Source organism: Alosa alosa, chromosome 11, assembly GCF_017589495.1.
Source record: "Alosa alosa isolate M-15738 ecotype Scorff River chromosome 11, AALO_Geno_1.1, whole genome shotgun sequence".
Classification (NCBI taxonomy): Eukaryota; Metazoa; Chordata; class Actinopteri; order Clupeiformes; family Clupeidae; genus Alosa; species Alosa alosa.
Window position 1 is genome coordinate 108052 of NC_063199.1, and position 18669 is coordinate 126720.

General features: G+C 40.4%; 1 protein-coding gene and 1 long non-coding RNA gene across 7 annotated transcripts in view; both read left to right on the top strand.

Annotated features, from left to right (window-relative positions):
- cep41 (centrosomal protein 41) overlaps window positions 1-18669 on the top strand; it is an 84691-nt gene that overhangs the window by 38249 nt on the left and 27773 nt on the right. For 4 of the 5 annotated variants that reach the window (XM_048256829.1, XM_048256825.1, XM_048256827.1 and 1 more), the window contains exons 3-7: window positions 5218-5281; window positions 5965-6012; window positions 6328-6392; window positions 6555-6615; window positions 8191-8326. In XM_048256829.1, coding sequence (XP_048112786.1) covers window positions 5218-5281; window positions 5965-6012; window positions 6328-6392; window positions 6555-6615; window positions 8191-8326 — 374 coding nt within the window. The remainder of the gene's footprint in view (window positions 1-5217; window positions 5282-5964; window positions 6013-6327; window positions 6393-6554; window positions 6616-8190; window positions 8327-18669) is intronic. The other variant, XM_048256828.1, reaches the window with a different exon arrangement.
- Window positions 13168-14231, top strand: LOC125303223. 2 transcript variants are annotated; one of them, XR_007195036.1, is made up of 4 exons: window positions 13168-13568; window positions 13678-13775; window positions 13871-13989; window positions 14094-14231. It is a non-coding gene; the product is annotated as an uncharacterized LOC125303223 (long non-coding RNA). The 2 variants fall into 2 exon arrangements; XR_007195037.1 differs by having other exon boundaries at window positions 13169-13771.

Genomic DNA, 18669 nt, shown 5'->3' on the forward strand with positions numbered 1-18669 from the left:
TTAACATCATTCATTTCTTGTGTGGCTAGAAGCTAGCTAGCTAGGTCATAGGGAGGAGATATTTGCTGTAACGTTAATGAGATTTATGTTGCTTGAAGCGTAATGCCATGGTCATTTGAGATGAGATGCTTGTACTCGTAACTTCGTCACTCGTAACTTTAGGACTCCTAATTTTTTATACTAAGAGTAATTCAGGAAGCATTTTAGCCCTAAAAGTAGCCCCTGAGTCTGTGACCGCTTAAGCGAGGACTCCTAATAAGACCGATTCACAAACAATGTTTTGTGGTGGCATTTCACGTCGCAATGTTTTGAAATGCGTCTAACAATCACGAGGGAACAATTTTGCATTGTAGGCATAACTAAGGGATGCAGTACACCACCACCAACAACAACCAAAACTAGCCTACTCCTTGTTTACATGTACATTAAATGTAACGTTTCATTGTGAATCAAATTAAAAGATTCTCCTCTTTGCAAACGTTGGCATAGGCATATGGTGACAGATTAATTTAATAATGTTGCTGCGTGAATCACGGTAAGCGCGAATGAAGTGGCCACTTCTTAATAGGAGTCACTGTATGGAAGTAGGCTAAGTAAAATAGAGATGTTTAAAATAAGATAAAGTTAGGATATGCCCGCTTGACAACGGCAGAGATAACTGGCCTTTGGCCTTAGCAACCATCCATTTAGAACGACTAGCCTTGAACTTGAGTGTAGTTTTTTGCTGGGTCCCAGGCCATGTTGGTCTGAGGGGAAATGAGAAAGCGGACAGTGCTGCTAAGCAAGCCCTCAATGAAGAAGTCACAGAATGTCAAATCCCTGCCCCAGACCTTAAACCTATACTGAACTCTTACATCTCAGATAAGTGGCAAACTGAATGGGATTAATGTACCAACAACAAGCAAGGAATGTGAATTTTGGCACATTTTCATGATCCACTGGGTCGTTATGGGCCACACAAAATACGGTGTTGCTAAAATTACTCCTATTGTAGCTATTAGAGACATGTGTTCATGAGTATCCAGCTACATTCAATGAGTTAAGTAAAATACATTCACACACAAAAAAAACCCATCACTAATGTTGTGGACATACATCAATAGGCTCTCAAAACAATCCCAAACAGACATAAGGTCTTTTATAGAGCAAATCCATATAGATTATTTGTCAAATAAACCAGTAAAACAGAATTAGGGGATGGAATATATAACGTTCACTCTCATAGCTCATATTTCTAAAATAAATCAGTGAAAAAGTATCCTGACAAACAAGCAGCATTTTAATGCCTTAGTCATATTTCATAATTTCAAATTTTCTCTAGGTTACCTGATCGCCCAGTTTGAGAGGTGCAAGACGTGACATTATTTATTTTTGCAGCCAATCACTGCTGTTGTTTTATTTTATTGATTTGATTTTAGCCATAGAAGCTAAATTCAAAGGCAGGCCACAGGTAAAAGGCAACGAACCGCATTCACCCCGCAAGGCAAGAGTTGAATAGAGCTTTTGAGGTATTGCCACTGCTCCAACACTGAAAGGCACTGTTAGAATGCTTGGATCAAGCCAGGTTCAGCATAGCGTATGTCACTGTCTGCTCACGTTGGTGACCGGACCAGGGCAAGCACACTTTCGCAGTTCCCGCCGGAAATGCAGTCTAGTTTTTTCTGCTGTTGATTAGCTCACAGTCCTTGGTGGCCCTGTCAGTGCTTTGTAAAATGTTGCATTAAGACCACAAAAAGTCAAAAAGCATCTGAGCTAACGTTCATTCCCAAACAACACTAGGCTACTTCAATCCTCTATTTTTGAAAGGTGTTTCAAGTAAGGAAGAGCATGGCTCAAAGTAAAGTAACTAGGGCTGAGACGACGTAATTGACTACATAAATTCGTCAAAGTGAATAATTTGTGTAAACTCGTCACAGTGTAGATTTATTAACACACCCGTGATGATCAACATCTCCATTTAAACCAAATGTTTTAGAGCACACTTCGAGAGATGTATCAAGGGCAGGGCTGTACCTGTTTCACGTGCTACAAAAATCATTCTGTGCGATGGATGATTTACCAACGTTACGTCTGATACAGTTTTGCCTATCTATACATGTGTGAGACTGAGATGTTTGTTTGTTTCTTTGTTTGAAGTGCGTGTTTAGGAGAGGGGAATTGATGTGCTTTGATTCCAGCTTGGTAGTGGTAGTCTATACGATTAAAAAGTATGTGTGTGTGAAGTATCCAAACAATGATAACACATTCATTATGGCTTCTTTAGCCACACTACAGACCTTCAGCTACTGTACAGTGGGTCTCATTTAGAAGTGGCCACTTCATTCTCGCTTTCCGTGATTCACGCAGCTGCGTAAAATGTATTACAACTTTTTGCCAAGAGGTGGCAGCTTAAGTCCGCTTGATACTGCAAGCCATTGGTTCCCAAAGGAGATTTTATTTGGGTCGCCAGCATAGCCTAGTGACAATTTATGTTGTGTAATAGGCCTAGCTTGTACCTTATAGGCTATAGCTTAGGAAAGCTAACAGCTTTCTAAAATCTAGTTTGTTAACAGTCACGGTTTTGTCATAACTCCCTCTATGCATTTTTGCATTTAGAATAGCTCTGGAACTGGGGGGCGAACGCGTCACAGAGGGGACGCCAGAGCGTGGATATCTCAATCGCAAAATTAAACAATATTTCTATCGGGCGCCTAACATGGACTAGGCTGGGTGAACCCAGCTTGATCTGTGTTATTTGCACCACTGGTTAGATGTAAAACTGCATTTCGTTTTAGACTACTGGTATTTAATTTGTGCATTGACAAAGTTGAATATCATATGAACTAAAGATGACTAAACTCTTGCATATGTAGAAGAATCCATGGCATGACCTCTCTTCTTGATAGCTGTTGAAAACGGCATGGAACTGACCGGGATTGTTCTGTTTATTAATAAATAAATAAAAGTAAAACTGATACCTTCTGCTTTTCCCAAATTCGATGTAGCCTACAGGTGTACATGAGCTTTCATCAATCCAGTTGCAATGGATGAACTGTGATGAACTGCCCTACTTGTGATTTGTTTAGAAATTTTAAAGGTTTTATAACAATGCTACACATTTTTTGGCTAATCTATTCACCTTTGTAGCGCCAGTAGGCTACTTTCTGTGTGGCCCTCACACACACACACACACACACACACACACACAGGCATGCTAAACAAGCATACACAAAAGTGTCAAAGAGTGGGGGATGGAGTAGAAGATGGAGACAAATTGATTACTGTGATTTATTTTCGCGGGAACAGATGTACAGGACTGAGCGGCGGTCTTATTTTGTACCGCTATGCGGTACATCTAGTTACTATTTTATTTTTTCCTAAACTTATTTTACTTTTATGGTTGTGTTTAATGCACAGAATGGTGCTATCGTCACAGTCAAATTTCCTTCGGCATGAATAAAGTATTTTTTTTATCTTGTCCTCTTATCTTACAGTATCTTATGCGAGAACCAGGGCTTTGGTTTAGCTATTGTTCTTAGTTGGAAAAAAGCTTCCCTTAGCCACACTACTGACTTGTTTATCAAAATTAAACACCTAGATTTCTGACCTCACTGTGGCAATTTACAGCCAGTGGTCCAAGTGCATTGCTTAGCTTAGCAACAGAGCTAGACGGGCCAAAAATTATTGTTTTCTTTTCATTTAATTGTAAGAAATGTGTAGCCATCCAACTATTTGTCATTAAGGCAGTCAACAGGTTTTCCCAAGTGCAGGCACTTTTAGTTGTTAATGGCAAGTAAAATTGAGTGTCATCTGCACTGCAGTGATATTGAATGTTGTGTTGGAGTGGGAGCATATCCTCCAAAGACCCAGCAATTCATTTGTACCGCTGTGGGGGACATGAGTCTAAGACCTATAACCTTTTATCTAAGACCTGGGGCAGTCGTGGCCTACTGGTTAGGGCTTCGGGCTTGTAACCAGAGGGTTGCCGGTTCGATCCCCGACCAGTAGGAACGGCTGAAGTGCCCTTGAGCAAGGCACCTAATCCCTCACTGCTCCCCGAGCGCCGCTGTAGCAAGGCAGCTCACTGCTCCAGGTTAGTGTGTGCTTCACCTCACTGTGTGTTCACTGTGTGGTCTGTGTGTTCACCAATTCATGGATGGGATGAATGCAGAGACCAAATTCCTTAAAGTATACTTTGCCGAGAAACCTGATTTATGATAAGTCAAGCCACAGTTATGCCATCTATTTGAGTCCTACTACACTCTCGAAGACATCCTGGGCTTTCTGGTGATGTCACAATTATATGTGTGTGATTAACAGAGCACACAAACTTTCTTTTCAAAATGGCAGACATAGCATTTTTCTCATTTTATAGTGACTTGACGATTGGTGATTTTTTTTTTTTTTTTTTTTTTTTTTTTTTTTTTTTTTGTAGATATTATGTTTTTATTGCTAATAATCAAATTGTTTCCTAAATATGAGGGTCTTAACTTCAATTTAGAGAGATTTTTTCAGAAATGGCCAGTAATTTTAACACTTTCAAAACATAACTTTTATTTAATGTCCTTCATAGTCTTAATACCTCTTGTTTTAAACCAATTTCCATGCTTCAGAAGGTAGAGGGCTGAGTGAGGCAAGGAGGTGTTTTCTCATAATTTCTCATAAATAATAGGGTAGTCAGTCTTAAAGGTGCACTGTTAGAGTCAGGATTAGAAGCAGTGTGCAGGCAAGGGCTTTAAGGTTTATTGGGAAATGAGAACCTTTTAGGTGAATTTACTTAATACAACAAAGCTTGATTTAGCAAACTAATGACACCATTGGCTTATGTATTTGGTAATGCATTTATTAAAAGTGCATTCACACTCAGAATTATCCATCCAAAGATCCCTCTACTGTACTTTTGCCATCCACACTCATATCACTGCTTAATTTTTCAAACCAACTAACTTAGAAATCCAACTGACCTGGATTTTTTCGTCATCATTTTCCTCTTTTCTGGATTTTTTTTTATTATACAAGGATACAAGGAAGTTTGTCACATGCATATAGTTACTGGAAGTAAGAAATGCAGTGAAATTATGTCTGGTGTCAGCCTATTTGTGCATTAATGGGGGGTAAAGAGTGCAGTAGAAGAGGGGTTTAGTAGATTAAGTGGCAAGGGCTGCATAAAAAACCTTTATATTAAACCTTTTGAAAAAAAGGTTAAAACATTTTGCTAAAAGTTATGTTTCTTTGCAGTATTTGAAGAAAAGGATTCCTCAAAATCCACGTTATCAGCATGTGAAGTCTAGACTGGATACAGGTAGGATGATACACAGATGTTTACTGTAAATGTCCACCGCTAATTTAGAGAACAGTTGAACTTGCAAGCAGACTTTCTTTTTACTGTAACCAAAGAAAATAGTAATGTTTCAACAAACTGAACAGAGTGTTATGTCATGTATTGTCATTATCGAAAAATAAGTCGCAACAGAGTGAACAGAACCCCAACATGAAGCCAATGTGTACCTGATGTAGCCTCCCTGGTATACTCTCATCTAGGATACTATGCATCCTGATAAAGTTCCCCTGGTCTTTGAAATTAAAATAACCCCACATCATCACATACCCTGGCATGGGGTATTTTCCATAAGATCATCTCTCAATGCAAATCAAACCAGCTATTAGGCTAACTGAAATAAAACCATGCCAATCTCTAGGTATGGTGAAGGGTATGTGATGTGGGGCTATTTTAATTCCAAAGGCCAAGGGAACTTTATCAGAATGCATAGTGTCCTGGATCCATGAAATAACTGGCCTTTAAAAATAAAAATCTGCCTGCCTCTATGGTAATTTTAACATAGGGGTATGTATACTTATGAGCCCCTGTATTTTAAGGTAGAACATTTATTTATTTACAATACATTACTCTTTTTAGTCAACTTTCGCATGTATGGACAGGGTATGTAAACTTATGAGCACAACTGTTTGTTTGGTTTTCAATAGGCTGCAGCCTGACCAAGGAAATGGAGAGACTTGAAGAAATGAAGAAAAGTATGTAATGCTGCATTCTTAATTTGTTTTATATAAAATGCATTATCTGCTTTTGTGTGTTTTTGTGTTTCACATTGATTACCCTTAGTATCAAGTTCATAGAAGAGACACTCATTGACGTTTTAAACACATGATGAAAGTACAACAGTATTAATAGACTGAAATGCTATTAGTATCTCACGGGATAACTTGTTGGGGCATCACCATTGTGCCATTTTGCTCAGGGTTTAGTTCCATCCATTCATTACCTGAGCTAGCCTTTATCTTTTAAGAGGAAACAAATATTGCTCTAATTTATTGCTCTATTGTAACAAGCAGATTACAGATATAGAAAGGATGAACTTTTCAAGAGGCTCAAAGGGACAACTTTTGCTCAGCTGGTAAGTGAAATGTATGCATGCATGAAGATATATGATAATAATTGCTGTGCCACATCTTGCCATTTTACCATGTCTTGCCCTTTGTTGTTATTTGAGAAGTGTTAAAGAAGTGAATAAAGTTCACTTTAAAAAGTTACTAAGTTAGCAAATGTCATTTGTCAGGTTCTTCAAGTTGCTTCCGTCACAGATCTGAATGAGACTTCCAATGGAAAAGAAAAACAAGGTATTGTGTTCATGCAATAAGAGAAAATCACTGTGTATTTCAAGTTGGTGGAAAAATGAAGATAGTGAGTAATGAAGCATAACATTTTTAGACATGCTTAAATTATCTTTTTGTCATGCTATAGTATGAGTGGTTATTTGTGAATAAAGAGAAACTCTCAACGAACAGTCTGAAAAATGATAATTCAGAATTGGTAGACAAAATAACACATGAAATAAATGAGGATTGAATCATTCATTGGGCATCGGCCACTATGTTGACATTAGAAACAGCATTTTGTTGTTGTTGTTGCTCAGATTGGATTTGCCTATCTGCATGGTAGAAGGTGAGAGTGGAGTGGATTTTCACTCACTGTCTCACTCCCACAAGAATACTCCTGTCCTGCCCTGATACCCTAATTTAAAAAAATCTGTCTCATCCCAGTCCATTTATTTATTTATTTATTTTTGTCAGGGAAAGTAAGGGAACGGTCATGGAATTTTACATTTGACTTGAGTGAGAAGCCTTCAGTGTTATGCCAAACTCTTAAGAAACTGGCATACTCCCACAACCACGGTCAATGCACAAAGTGCACATTGTGCTTGTGATTCAAATTTAGTCATCAACATGGTTTGTGGGGCCTACCACCTCATTTTTTTTGTGTCACCAAAGTTTTTTGACGGTGTGTGCACAGTGCGCATGAACTGCGCATGAGAAGATGCAACCACACTGAATGGAAATCACTGTCTGGCCCACCTGGTGTGCTCTTTACTTATCACAGAGAATAAATGCATCTCTCCAGATAGCAGATCACCCAACATATTCCAGGACATTCAGCCAGAATGCTCTGCAAAAATACGGAATGCATAATCTTAGTTCTTGGTTAAACATCTGAGCCCACAATGTGTTGTAATTTCCCTTTTTAACGTCTTTGTAATTCATCTAGGTTGCCTATTAATAACTGTGCCCAGTACCTAAACAAAGTCAAAGTAAACTTTATTGTCTTGAGAAATATTGAATTATTACACAGAAACAACAGCATTTTAGCAGATATTACTTCCAAATAGAAATATAACAGCATGCGGTAATTATCGGGGTCAAAGTAAAGTTGGAGGAAGTTCCCTTAAGCAGGTTGAATGTCACCGAATTTTGACCCACTAGCGGGAAAAACGACATTCTGATCAGTAGCCTGCCAGCCATTCTCAGCTTAAAGGAGAAGTTTGGTGTGATATTGACCTAAAGTGTGTTGAAACATGATACCGAGTGTGAACTTTTGTCTCATAGCTCATCTTGAATTGTTACAATAAGCATTCCCTATACACTATGTCACTAGAATTGTTTTTATCACAGCATGCGAGTGAATAGGCTACAGTTATTTCCATGTCAATGTGTGGTGAATAAACCAGCAGCAACCTTTCTGTACTTTACAGTTCGGTTCAAAGAGTAAGGGGTAGGGGTAAATGTGAGAAATAGGATTGGGCCTTAAGATGCATTGCTTCTTGGCCATCAATAGTATGTTTAACCATATTAATGTTGAGGAAATAAGAGGCAAGTCAGGCAAGAAATGTTATTGAATACAATTTTTTTGACGAACAGATTATTCCTGTGGACAACCAGAAACAGATGTCAGCCACTTTACAAAGACATCAAGTAGGATACAGCAGCCCTCACCAGTGCAGTTCAGTAATGATGACTGTGGAGATTCCGTTTCTCCTAGATCCACGCTTCAGAGGTAAAGCAAGTTGTCCCTATAACACTGTGTCCAAACTGCATGTAATGTACTGTTTATGATCTCAATTACTTAATTAAGGTAATTACTTTGTTTGCTGAATGAGTTGGGTGCAGAGATTGTCCATGCTATGGCGAGTGAGACAAGGTACTCATGTGTTGTGTGATTAGTGCTGCCTCTAGCAACTAATTTTCTAACGACTAATCTTTCCAAAACATAGGATATGTCAGCCTACTTTTGTTAGGAACTCATTAACCCTTAGAACCCTAAGCTGTTTTCAGGGCATTTTCACTACCTTTATTCATAAGAATTTATTCTGGTCATTGTAAGTGCCACACACACATATTATATATTGTTTTTTTCAGCAGAGTCTAGGCTATCCAGATCCAGACCATCATTTCATGTATTAGTACTAGCATTGATTTTATTTAGATTTTTAAAGAATTAAAATATAAAAAGCGTATTATAAAAATTCTTATATTTTGACATACATCTCACCACAGCAAGCTCATAGCTCTACATGCATTTCATGTGTGTGTAGGGCAGACTGTCCTGAATCTGGCAATGTAATTGCCATGTTGGAGGGATACACTGGGGCTGAGCAATTTACAGAAATATGTGGTGTGTGATTTACAGAAATAAATGCCATTATTTATTTGTAACAAACATGCAATATTTATAAAAATCAAGTGCAATGAACCTGTAACTATATACAACAATAAAAAAAAAAAAACACCAGTTGCACTATGGTGAGGTCACCTGAGAATGCCAAGTGCTAAAGCAGTCTCTTGAGGCCAACCCACACAATGGCACGTTGGGCAGTGCCAAGAAGTGTCCATTCTCTTTCCATTCTTTCCGCATTGCACACACCTTTTGCGGCCTGGCATTTGAAGAAGCTTATGATCTGGTGACACAGCCATGTTCAAGACGGTCAAGATGGACGTCACACAAATCTTCTGTCAGCCTTCTTCTGAAATCCAGGTGTGACATTGCGACCTGTCCAATGTCAATGAAATGGAAAAAGAATGTTTTGTACCATCTGAATGTTTTCCGGCATGTTGTGTAGGACTGAAGTCGTTGATCTGACAGATCCACTCCTCCCATGAATTGGTTGTGATCCTTGATTGATGCGGGTATATGTAATTGCCGCATCACCCATGAAGAATCCTGTTGCTTCTGGCATCTGGTTACAATGTCTCCGGTGTAGACATTGTGGATGGTGGAACAGACAGAGACCACTCTTGTGTCCATCCACCTCACAAATAGAAGTGGTCCATCTCTGATCCACCACAGACTGCCACGCTCAGATTTATTGGAAACCCCACTCTGTTTTCTCTTATGGTGCCACAAGCCCCAAACTTCATTTTAAATAGGTCTTTGAACAGAGTGGGGCTTGTGTAAAAATGATCACAGTAGACATTGTAACCAGTGACAAGACATCGTGGGTTCATCAGTGCAATCACAGAATCATAGCTCAATCCCTGTCCAGTTCTGTGTGGTTCTTTCCCTGTGTAAACATTGAAATCACACGTGTACCCATTTTGTGAGTCACACAAGACACAGTTTGTATCCCCATTCATGAGGCCTGTCCTTCATGTACATTTTCATCCCAATTTTAGCTTTAGTTGGGACCATCCTTTCGTCAATAGAAAGCTCTTGTTTGGGATGATAAAAAGTCCTGCAAGCGACTTTCATGCTGTCCATCAATGGTTTGATTTTTGCCAGCCTGTCGTAGTGCGTTCCTCTTCTTGAATTACAGTGGGCAGTGCTTCGACTTGGCCAGCTTCCCTCGCGGTCCGCACGCGGGATCACGTGGTATCACGCGACTTTAATTTGTATTTTTCCAGTGACGCTGCAACAACCCAAACAACTGGCAGATGTCTCAAGTGAGCAGGGTGTCTCGTAAAAAGAAATGGAGCCTGGAAAACCCTACACAGACTTCACTACAGACTATAGCAGACTGGTTTAGAAATAATTTAATTGCCAGAAATATGCCTGCCCTGCCCTAATAAAGAAATATTTGGTTACTGCGAGTGAATCCCGTTTGCAGCCGTAGAAGAAACGCAGGACAAATTAAACATTCTGGTTTTCTCCGAGTGCAACGATGATAGACAGACATAATTTGGACAAAATATAACAATTATCTGGTGCGCTATCAGTGTTGCGCGGGTTTGGTCACAAGCGGCCTGCGGTCGACCGATATTTTAATCAACCCGACCGCAACTCGGACCGCGAATATTAATTAGGACAAAATTATACCCGACCCGCGATCTGACCCGCTTATTTACAAAATGTGTGCTTTTGGTTATAGCCTGCATGCAGTGTGACAGTAGGCCATTTCTGTAAAACAAACTAATTTATTTGCGAAACTTTATGCAGTAGAACTACACGCAGTAGGCATGCAGGACATAATGTTTGCGCAGGAGAGAGAATGAGAATAAGAGCGCAAGCACGCACGCAACCACCAAGGATTAGAACACTAGGATAAGATTTGAAGGCCATGGACATGCATCTTTCTTTCGAAAACAGAAATGGTGAGGCAAGGTATAGGCAAGAGAGATACATTGCTGGTCAAAACGTTAGCGTAAGAACTGGTTTATAATGCTGAATGAAGCACAAAGCACATTTACTAAAGCACATCCACTGTTTAAAGTCACAAACACAACGAACTAAGGTAACTTTTTATGCATGCGCGAACCTATACATACCGGTAGATATGGCTGTGTAGTCTGTGCCATAACATTTATTCCTGCAGGCTACCCGTTTGGCTGTCATACTTTAGTATGACAGCCAAACGGAAGTAGGCCTACATAGACCATAACTTGTACTACTGTCATCTTCTTTAAGAATTCTTCCCAATATTTCCCATAGCCTATATCGCTTTTCCTGAAGGGGTGTCTTTATTATTTTAACTCGCGTCTTCAGCTTCTTTACTGTTGACTTTACTGTATTGATGCTTTACTGTATTGATGCTAGCCTTCTCGTGATATTTTAAGTAGGCCTATTTGTAGAAAATATATATTTAATTAATTTTAACTGACCCGCCTGCCCGCGAATATCATTAAAATATTTTGTTTATGACTCGTGACCGTGGGCGACCGCTTAATTTCAGGCAGACCGTGCAACACTGTGCGCTATGTAGATCGTTTCTCATACCATTTAATTTCTCAGAATTTAGGTCTACTAGGACTACAATAACGTCATCACCAAATACATCTTTTATTTTTAGTTGATCAACCACAAAGAGTAGCATAGGCCTACTGTGCACAGTGCACTGACGACTGTAGCAGCCCAAGGTAACCAGTTGTTGTAGATGAGAGGCAACCCCTTGTTTCAGATAGCCTGGACAACATGTTACCTGGGTGTTGCCTACAATATTAATTAATGCCTACAATAGTTAGCCTACAATAGTTAATTGATTCGCGTAACATATTAGTTGGCTCAAAGAGTAGGGAATCAGGATGGAGAGAGTCACGCGTGTGTTGCTTTTGCGAGATCGAATCCAGTTTAATGCTAGTTTTCAAAACATATATTTTTTTTACATGTCCTTTGTCCGAGTGGCTGTAATGTAGCCGAGCGCTCATGGCGTATGAAAAGCGACTTCAAACCGCCTAAAACAACTTGTTTGTGAATGTCTGACAACTGCTGCAAGCGATGCATGCGTGCAAAGGAAACCAGTAGGTGGAGAAACCAGAAGGCACACAACACTGGAGCGATTTTAAGGCTATTTCGCATAGTCCACTCAATGGTGCTATTTCACACGCATTATAGCGACCCCCACTCACCGGGGTTAGGTGGAAGGTGTTAATAGACAATTGGCGTAGCCTACAGTGGACTAGGGCTGTCCAAATTGCTTAAAAATGACGTTTGAATATCCCCTCTAAAATAAACACATGTATTTGAATATATTGGAATATCTAGGCTATATTATTTGCGCATTATGTCAGTGACGCGCATCATGTCATCTGTTTTTAACTTTTTGGATGGTTATTGCTTGACAGGGGGGATCCCAAGCAGCTTTCAGCCATAAGGCATTTCCTAATTCACCCGACACTGATATTCAAAATGTTGAAACTATTTTGGCATAGCCTATAAGCAGTTTAATTAAATGTAATGTTAGTTGTAAACAAACGGGCTACTTGGTGAGGCTTCACTGCATGAAAAGTGTGATTTCCGTCGGTATGCGGCACTGTAGATTGTCGTGGAAGTTCAGTTTAATGGCTGTTCGCGGCAGTTTGCAGGCAATGCCGAAAACTGCCATGAATTGTCAGAAATTGACGTGGGCCTTGCTTGGCAGTCGTCCGCCCATGACCCCCCTCCTCCTAATTCTAGGGGAGGAGCTTTAACATGTAAATGAAAATGCTATGAGCTATACAAATGCAAATCAGGGTAGCAGGCCGGGGAGTGAACTGTGCATGCTGGCATGACTGTGGCCTTTGGTCTTGCTTAAACAACTCCCAGTAATACGCTCAACAGGCAGAAATGATGCTGGGTATGACATGTCTGTTCCCTGCAAGCTCCAATAATGTAACCTGACTTAAAACAGTCGATAGAGTTTAGATTCAGATTTTCCCTTCACACCAACACAATGCAACGCAAATATATAAATGATTGTCTTTATCACTATCTTCATTCAACAAAAATATATGCAAAACTGCATATATTTTTGTTGAATAAAAAATATATACCTATATAAGTGACCCTGCTGTGGCGTATAGACTGAGAATGTTTTGGACTGTGTAAATAGTCTACTACCAGGGAAATAGCCAATCTATAATCTATAAATAGTGTAAATAGTCTACTACCAGGAAAATAGCAGTAGACTATTTACACAGTCCAAAACATTCTCAGTCTATACGCCACAGCAGGGTCACTTCAATAAACCACTAAGTCCAACCGTTACGCCCCCACGCCAACAGGGGAGACACTTCCTCTAGTGAGCAGTGGTTGCACTGTGGTCGCGCTTCCACCAGAACAGCTGATAGGATAAACAACAGTCAGTGTGCGGCGGCAAATTCAGAGAGGAGCATCTCCAAGCCTCACCAGCGCTCATTCCTTCTAGAAGAGGGGACCTTTTAAACGAGCACTTCCCTTTTTGCTTGGAAGAATGGAGAGCATTGGATCTAGTGCCAGATGAGTGGTTACTTGTCTCGCCAGGAGAATGGACATCTGCTTTTGGAAAATCAGAGCCAGCCGTAGCCTACCAGGGTTCACTCGGAGACACATAGGCACTACCGGAGCAATGGTAAGATTTAAAGAATATGCTTTCATTATGCGGTAGGCTATAAGGAAATGGATACGTGTAGATACCATAGGATAGATACCGATCATAACTGTACATTTTGTTTTCACAGACTAATCTCGCCTCATAATGAGGCGGTGACCTCCTATTTGCTCGGAGCAATATCTGCAAGTCCAGATTTACACGATGTTGATAAAGACGACATTGTGTGTAAGTGACTTGTTTTTACTGTTTCTCCTTGTTTAATGTTACTGTGACTTGCGTTTGATTTTTATTCATACCACTCTTATTTAATTGTTTTCCAGCCGCCTGTAAGACGTATTACGAGACGGTACGCAGGAGCTTTAGATATACCCAGCCAGAAAACTCATTGCGGGCGGAAGCTGCGAAGAGTTCAGCTCGGAGTCGAGCGAGAAGAAAGAGGGTAAGACTTTATTTGGTGACTATTTTTCAGGTGCATTGATAGATGTGTTGTGTCCATACGCAGTGCATCGCATCGCACAGTACTGATTCATTGTTTTTTTACAGCTGCTGGAATCGAGACAGAGTGTGCTAGCAGATGACGAGGTGGAACTCTGGAAGTCCGCCACCGTAGACCTCATGTCTGACGAAGAAGATGGCGTTGTTGGCGGGGTCTCTGGATGGATTGTACGGTCGCTGTCATTTTCAGAGGCGGAGCTCTCTGAACTCTGTCGCGGCTGCAGTCCCGGTTAGGCGACGCCGAAGTACAGAGCCACGCACAATAGGCGTCTGCATAACGGACCTGCCTCGGAAAGAACGCCGCCAGTTACCTACAACCCCGAGGAGGCAAACGGACAGTTCACGGAGTTGTAGTTTTTGGATCATCCTCTACCCATGTGTGGGCAGATCCTCGCTTTGTATATAGTTGTGTTTGTTTTAATAAAGCTCTTTCTTTGCATAAACATGTTCCTGGCAAATGTTCATTTCCTCCATAAATTCATTCATGTCCTTGATGGTAGCCTAATAATATAGTGTAGTAGCCTACATAGGATAACATGAATATACAGCATAATATGAATATATATATATATATATATATATATATATATATATATATATATATATATACACACACATACATTATTATTGGGGATCTGCCAACCAATCACGAGTGATTTTACTTGTTTGAAAGTTGTGGTTTCATCCAATACTGAGTAAGGATATTTAAGCCAGGCCTGGCCAGCCGCGGTTTCGCTGCATTCATATGCTAATTAGGGCCATTAGCACTCTGAAAGCTCTCCACATACGTCATTGTCTGGTTCCGACAATTTGTGGCACAGACAAAGCGGCGACAAGCTGGTTGCAAATTGTCGTCAACTACCGAAAATGAGGGAGATCTCCGGTCGTTTACGGGGACGAAAATCACACTTTTCATGCAGTGCTTGGCCTCACAGATAGGCCTATTAATTGACCGCCCGATTCACGTTGGCTGGGGGGCAGGGGGGGCCATCAGGCATTTGTTCCCAAGGGTCTATGAATTGTTAATCCGGCCCTGCCCCCAACGGACGCAACTTTCCACCTCTGAGACAGCTTAAAAGAAGTCTAGAGGACTCCTAACTCACTGACCTACTTACTGTAGGCTGCGCAAACCACAGGCCTTCGAGGCAGGCCTTCTGTTGAGAGTTGAACAGTAATCCTCCTACCCCCCGCTACCACAGCTGTGGATAGTGTGGCATGCTCACGCTTTATGTCTCCTTCTTGCAAACTAGGCCTATAGCCCAACCATTTATGTCTTCAAAAAATAACAACTTGCCAGATATGCCTTCATATGTTTGGGCTTCATTCAGTATTTTGTTCTTCCACTGAAAATGACTCTTCTATATTTGCTGCCTGCTGCATCCTTTCTGTTTGTATTGTTTAGAAAAGGTTTGACGTCTTGAGTTAAACATTGTTTGCTGGTAACCAGCCACAAATAGCCTACAGATTCTTGCGTGTGTTCTCTCCAAAATGTGCCCGTTCTATAGGCTATCCAAGTGCATAATTCTGCGGCATAAAGCAGATGTATTTGTGTATTGTACAGAAAAATAAAAATAACCTGTCAAGCAGTCAATTGACTACATTGCAGTCAATAAGTAGTGCAAATTATGAAACCAAAACATGGGTCATAGTTGTCTAAGCCTCTGCTGTGAGGCCAAACCCATGAACAAAGACGCATTGATATCTGCAATAGTTTTTTTTTTTTAGTAAACAAGCTCACAGCCGAACAAGTCATACTGAAGGGAGAGGCAACTGGCATGTGATCTCCCCACGGGCCAATGGATGTACAAGTTTTCTCCTGTGCCTACGATATTTAATCCAGTGTTTTGTCAAGTTGCAAAATGCTATTCGTTTTAACACATTTTTATGATAGTATGAAATACTTTTTGTATAGGGTACTATCTTAATTGCTTTATACTCAATACTTGATCAATTGCTATTGCATCTGTCTATTGAAAGTGAGAATGTGGCATGTGATATACTGTGTAGGCTTCATAAAATAAAATAAACAGATTGCTAATGGCCTACAAGCTGATCTGGGGACAACTACGGAGGTTAGCTTTTTACTAACAGGATGCATTGTTCAACTAACCAACATGTAAGTTGTTTCCCAAAACTGTCGTACTTACATAGTACTGTAAGTTTGGACCATGATAGTTTCCAAACTTCAGTAGTCTGGATTAAGGTGGTTAATGACGTTTAGTAGCACGTGAACGGGCACCTGCACATACTTCTGTGGCGCATTGCGTTAAGGCCGGCAGATGACAGCCGCCGTTGCACAGCAGTTACCAGTCCCCTGTCCAAGAGCTCGAATCTGGGTAAGACGTTGACAACAATATTGACATCGTTGTTTACCTAAGTTTATCTTTTGTGCAGATCATATTATCAAAATCAAAATCAGAATCAGCCTTCTTGGCTTGGTTTGCGTAAACTAACAAGGACCCCCCGTCCATGAAAATCAAAGGCTACATATTCTCAGCTGACTCGTCAAAAAGTGTGCACCACCTTATTATTATCTGCAGGTGTGTGACTTTTACTTACGTGCACATGGCTGCAAATTGACTTTTAATTTATGTATTTTCTGCCTTGGGCATTTTAAAATATGGATGTATGGTGGTTAGAAGTGTAAATATCCATTAGAAACCTAAATATATTTATAATTATTAATTTGCAAACAAATAACTGGCGTCAGTGACGTCTTTGACATGAAGATCCCTGGAACTATGCTTCTAGCATTTTACCACAGGTCGAGAGGTGTAGTTGTAACTACACAACTTTACGATAGTGGTTTAGAACGTTCGTTGCTACTATGGTTTTGGGAAACACTAACGTAGTGGAACGATGCATTGGACTATGTAAGTTCCAAATATGAATGTAATTCTGCGGCATAAAGCAGATGTATTTGTTTATTGTACAGAAAAATAAAAATGACATGTCAAGCAGTCAATTGACTACATTGCAGTCAAGTAGTAGGGCAAATTAATTTCTGAAACCAAAGCGTGGGTCATAGTTGTCTAAGCCTCTATTGCGTAGCCTGTAAAAAAAGTAAGCCAGATAGTATTAAATCGGCAACAACATTGTTTTCTGCAGAAGCCTACCCAAGGCTACAGATTAATTCTGAACAGTTATTTCTCTACTGGCTCAATTATCACACCACTGTTTTGATTTGCGTAGTTGCGTTAACCCCAACACTGACAATAATGTAGACAGCAGATTTCGATTTTCGTTACCACCGTATAGTCAAGCCTTAAGCCATACCCAAGTAGCCTAAATCGAGGTAATGTTTAATTATGCATGATTTATTTTGTTATTGAATTCGTAGGCTGGGATTACTCTCGGCAACAATTATATCCTGATCCTGCTTTTTCAGAAGGGACCGCAGGCAGAGCGATGTACAGTGGTAGAGCGACGCACAGTGGCTGAAAGTGGTACTAAAGCTTCACGCAGCTTCACGCCGCGTAATGCGCGAATGAAGTGGTCATTTGAAAGCGATGCCCACTGTAGGCTAGGCCTTTTTATTCAGTTATTTCTTCCGTCCTTGTGTAGCGCACACATTCTCAGACCTGTCACCTGCCACTCATCGTAAGGGAGGTGTTTGGAATCATTCCCGCGTTACAATCATCAGCCAATCAAGGTGGTCACTTCAGTCAAGCTCGTGCATGAGTAATAACGTCATCCATAGCAACGAAGACTCACTCACTCTTAGACAAAGATTCTAGAGCGCTCAGCTCCAGAATCTGTTCAGGAGTTGTCATTTTTCCTTACTAAGAGTAGGTCTGAAAGGCTTTGTGAATAACTTAACTTATTGAGTGCCAAAAACGTAATATTACGTTTTTCCTTCCCATGCGTTGAGTGCCAAAAAACGTAATATTAAGATTTTAGCTTTTTTTTTTAATTACGAAACTAGACACTCTAATACACCTTATATGTAATTTTAGGAACTCTGTGATGAATGGAATTGAAATGTATGACGATCAAAAACTCATGAAAACGCACAATCTGGACATTTTATCTGGACATATTGGGCTATATTTTAACGGTCTGAAACGGAAGTGTCTTTGCGCAAAACGCAAGTCACTTTGTGGGCGGATCTTGGGCGCTGATGCTATTTTACCGGCGGGATATTTGAATCTAAAATGGGGTGGTCTGAAGTAGCTACATTAATCATGGGTGTGGTTTGGGCGTAACGTGCAATAAACCAATCAGGGCGTCATCTCACATTCCCTTTAACAACAGGCACGCTTGTTCCATAGCTGATTGCTATTATGGTGGCGTATTTGCCAGGCGCAGCCAGGAGCGTTCACAGCGCTATAATTTTACTGTTCAGTTAGGAACTGTCAGCTATTGATTTTTCCACTTGACAAAATGTAATACAGAATTGTCACAAAGACATACTTTCCGATGTTTTGGGATCACTCTCACTGAATCACGAGATTATGAATGCATGGTGATATTTTTGCTATGTACAATGTAATCTAACATTTACCTCTCTATAGACAATGCATATCTTCTGTCAGTTAATCTCTTCTCTCCCGTGCTGCCGCTGGGGCATTTGGGTTAAATGGCATCGGCATGCAATTCAACATCACGTCTCCTTAAGTCATCT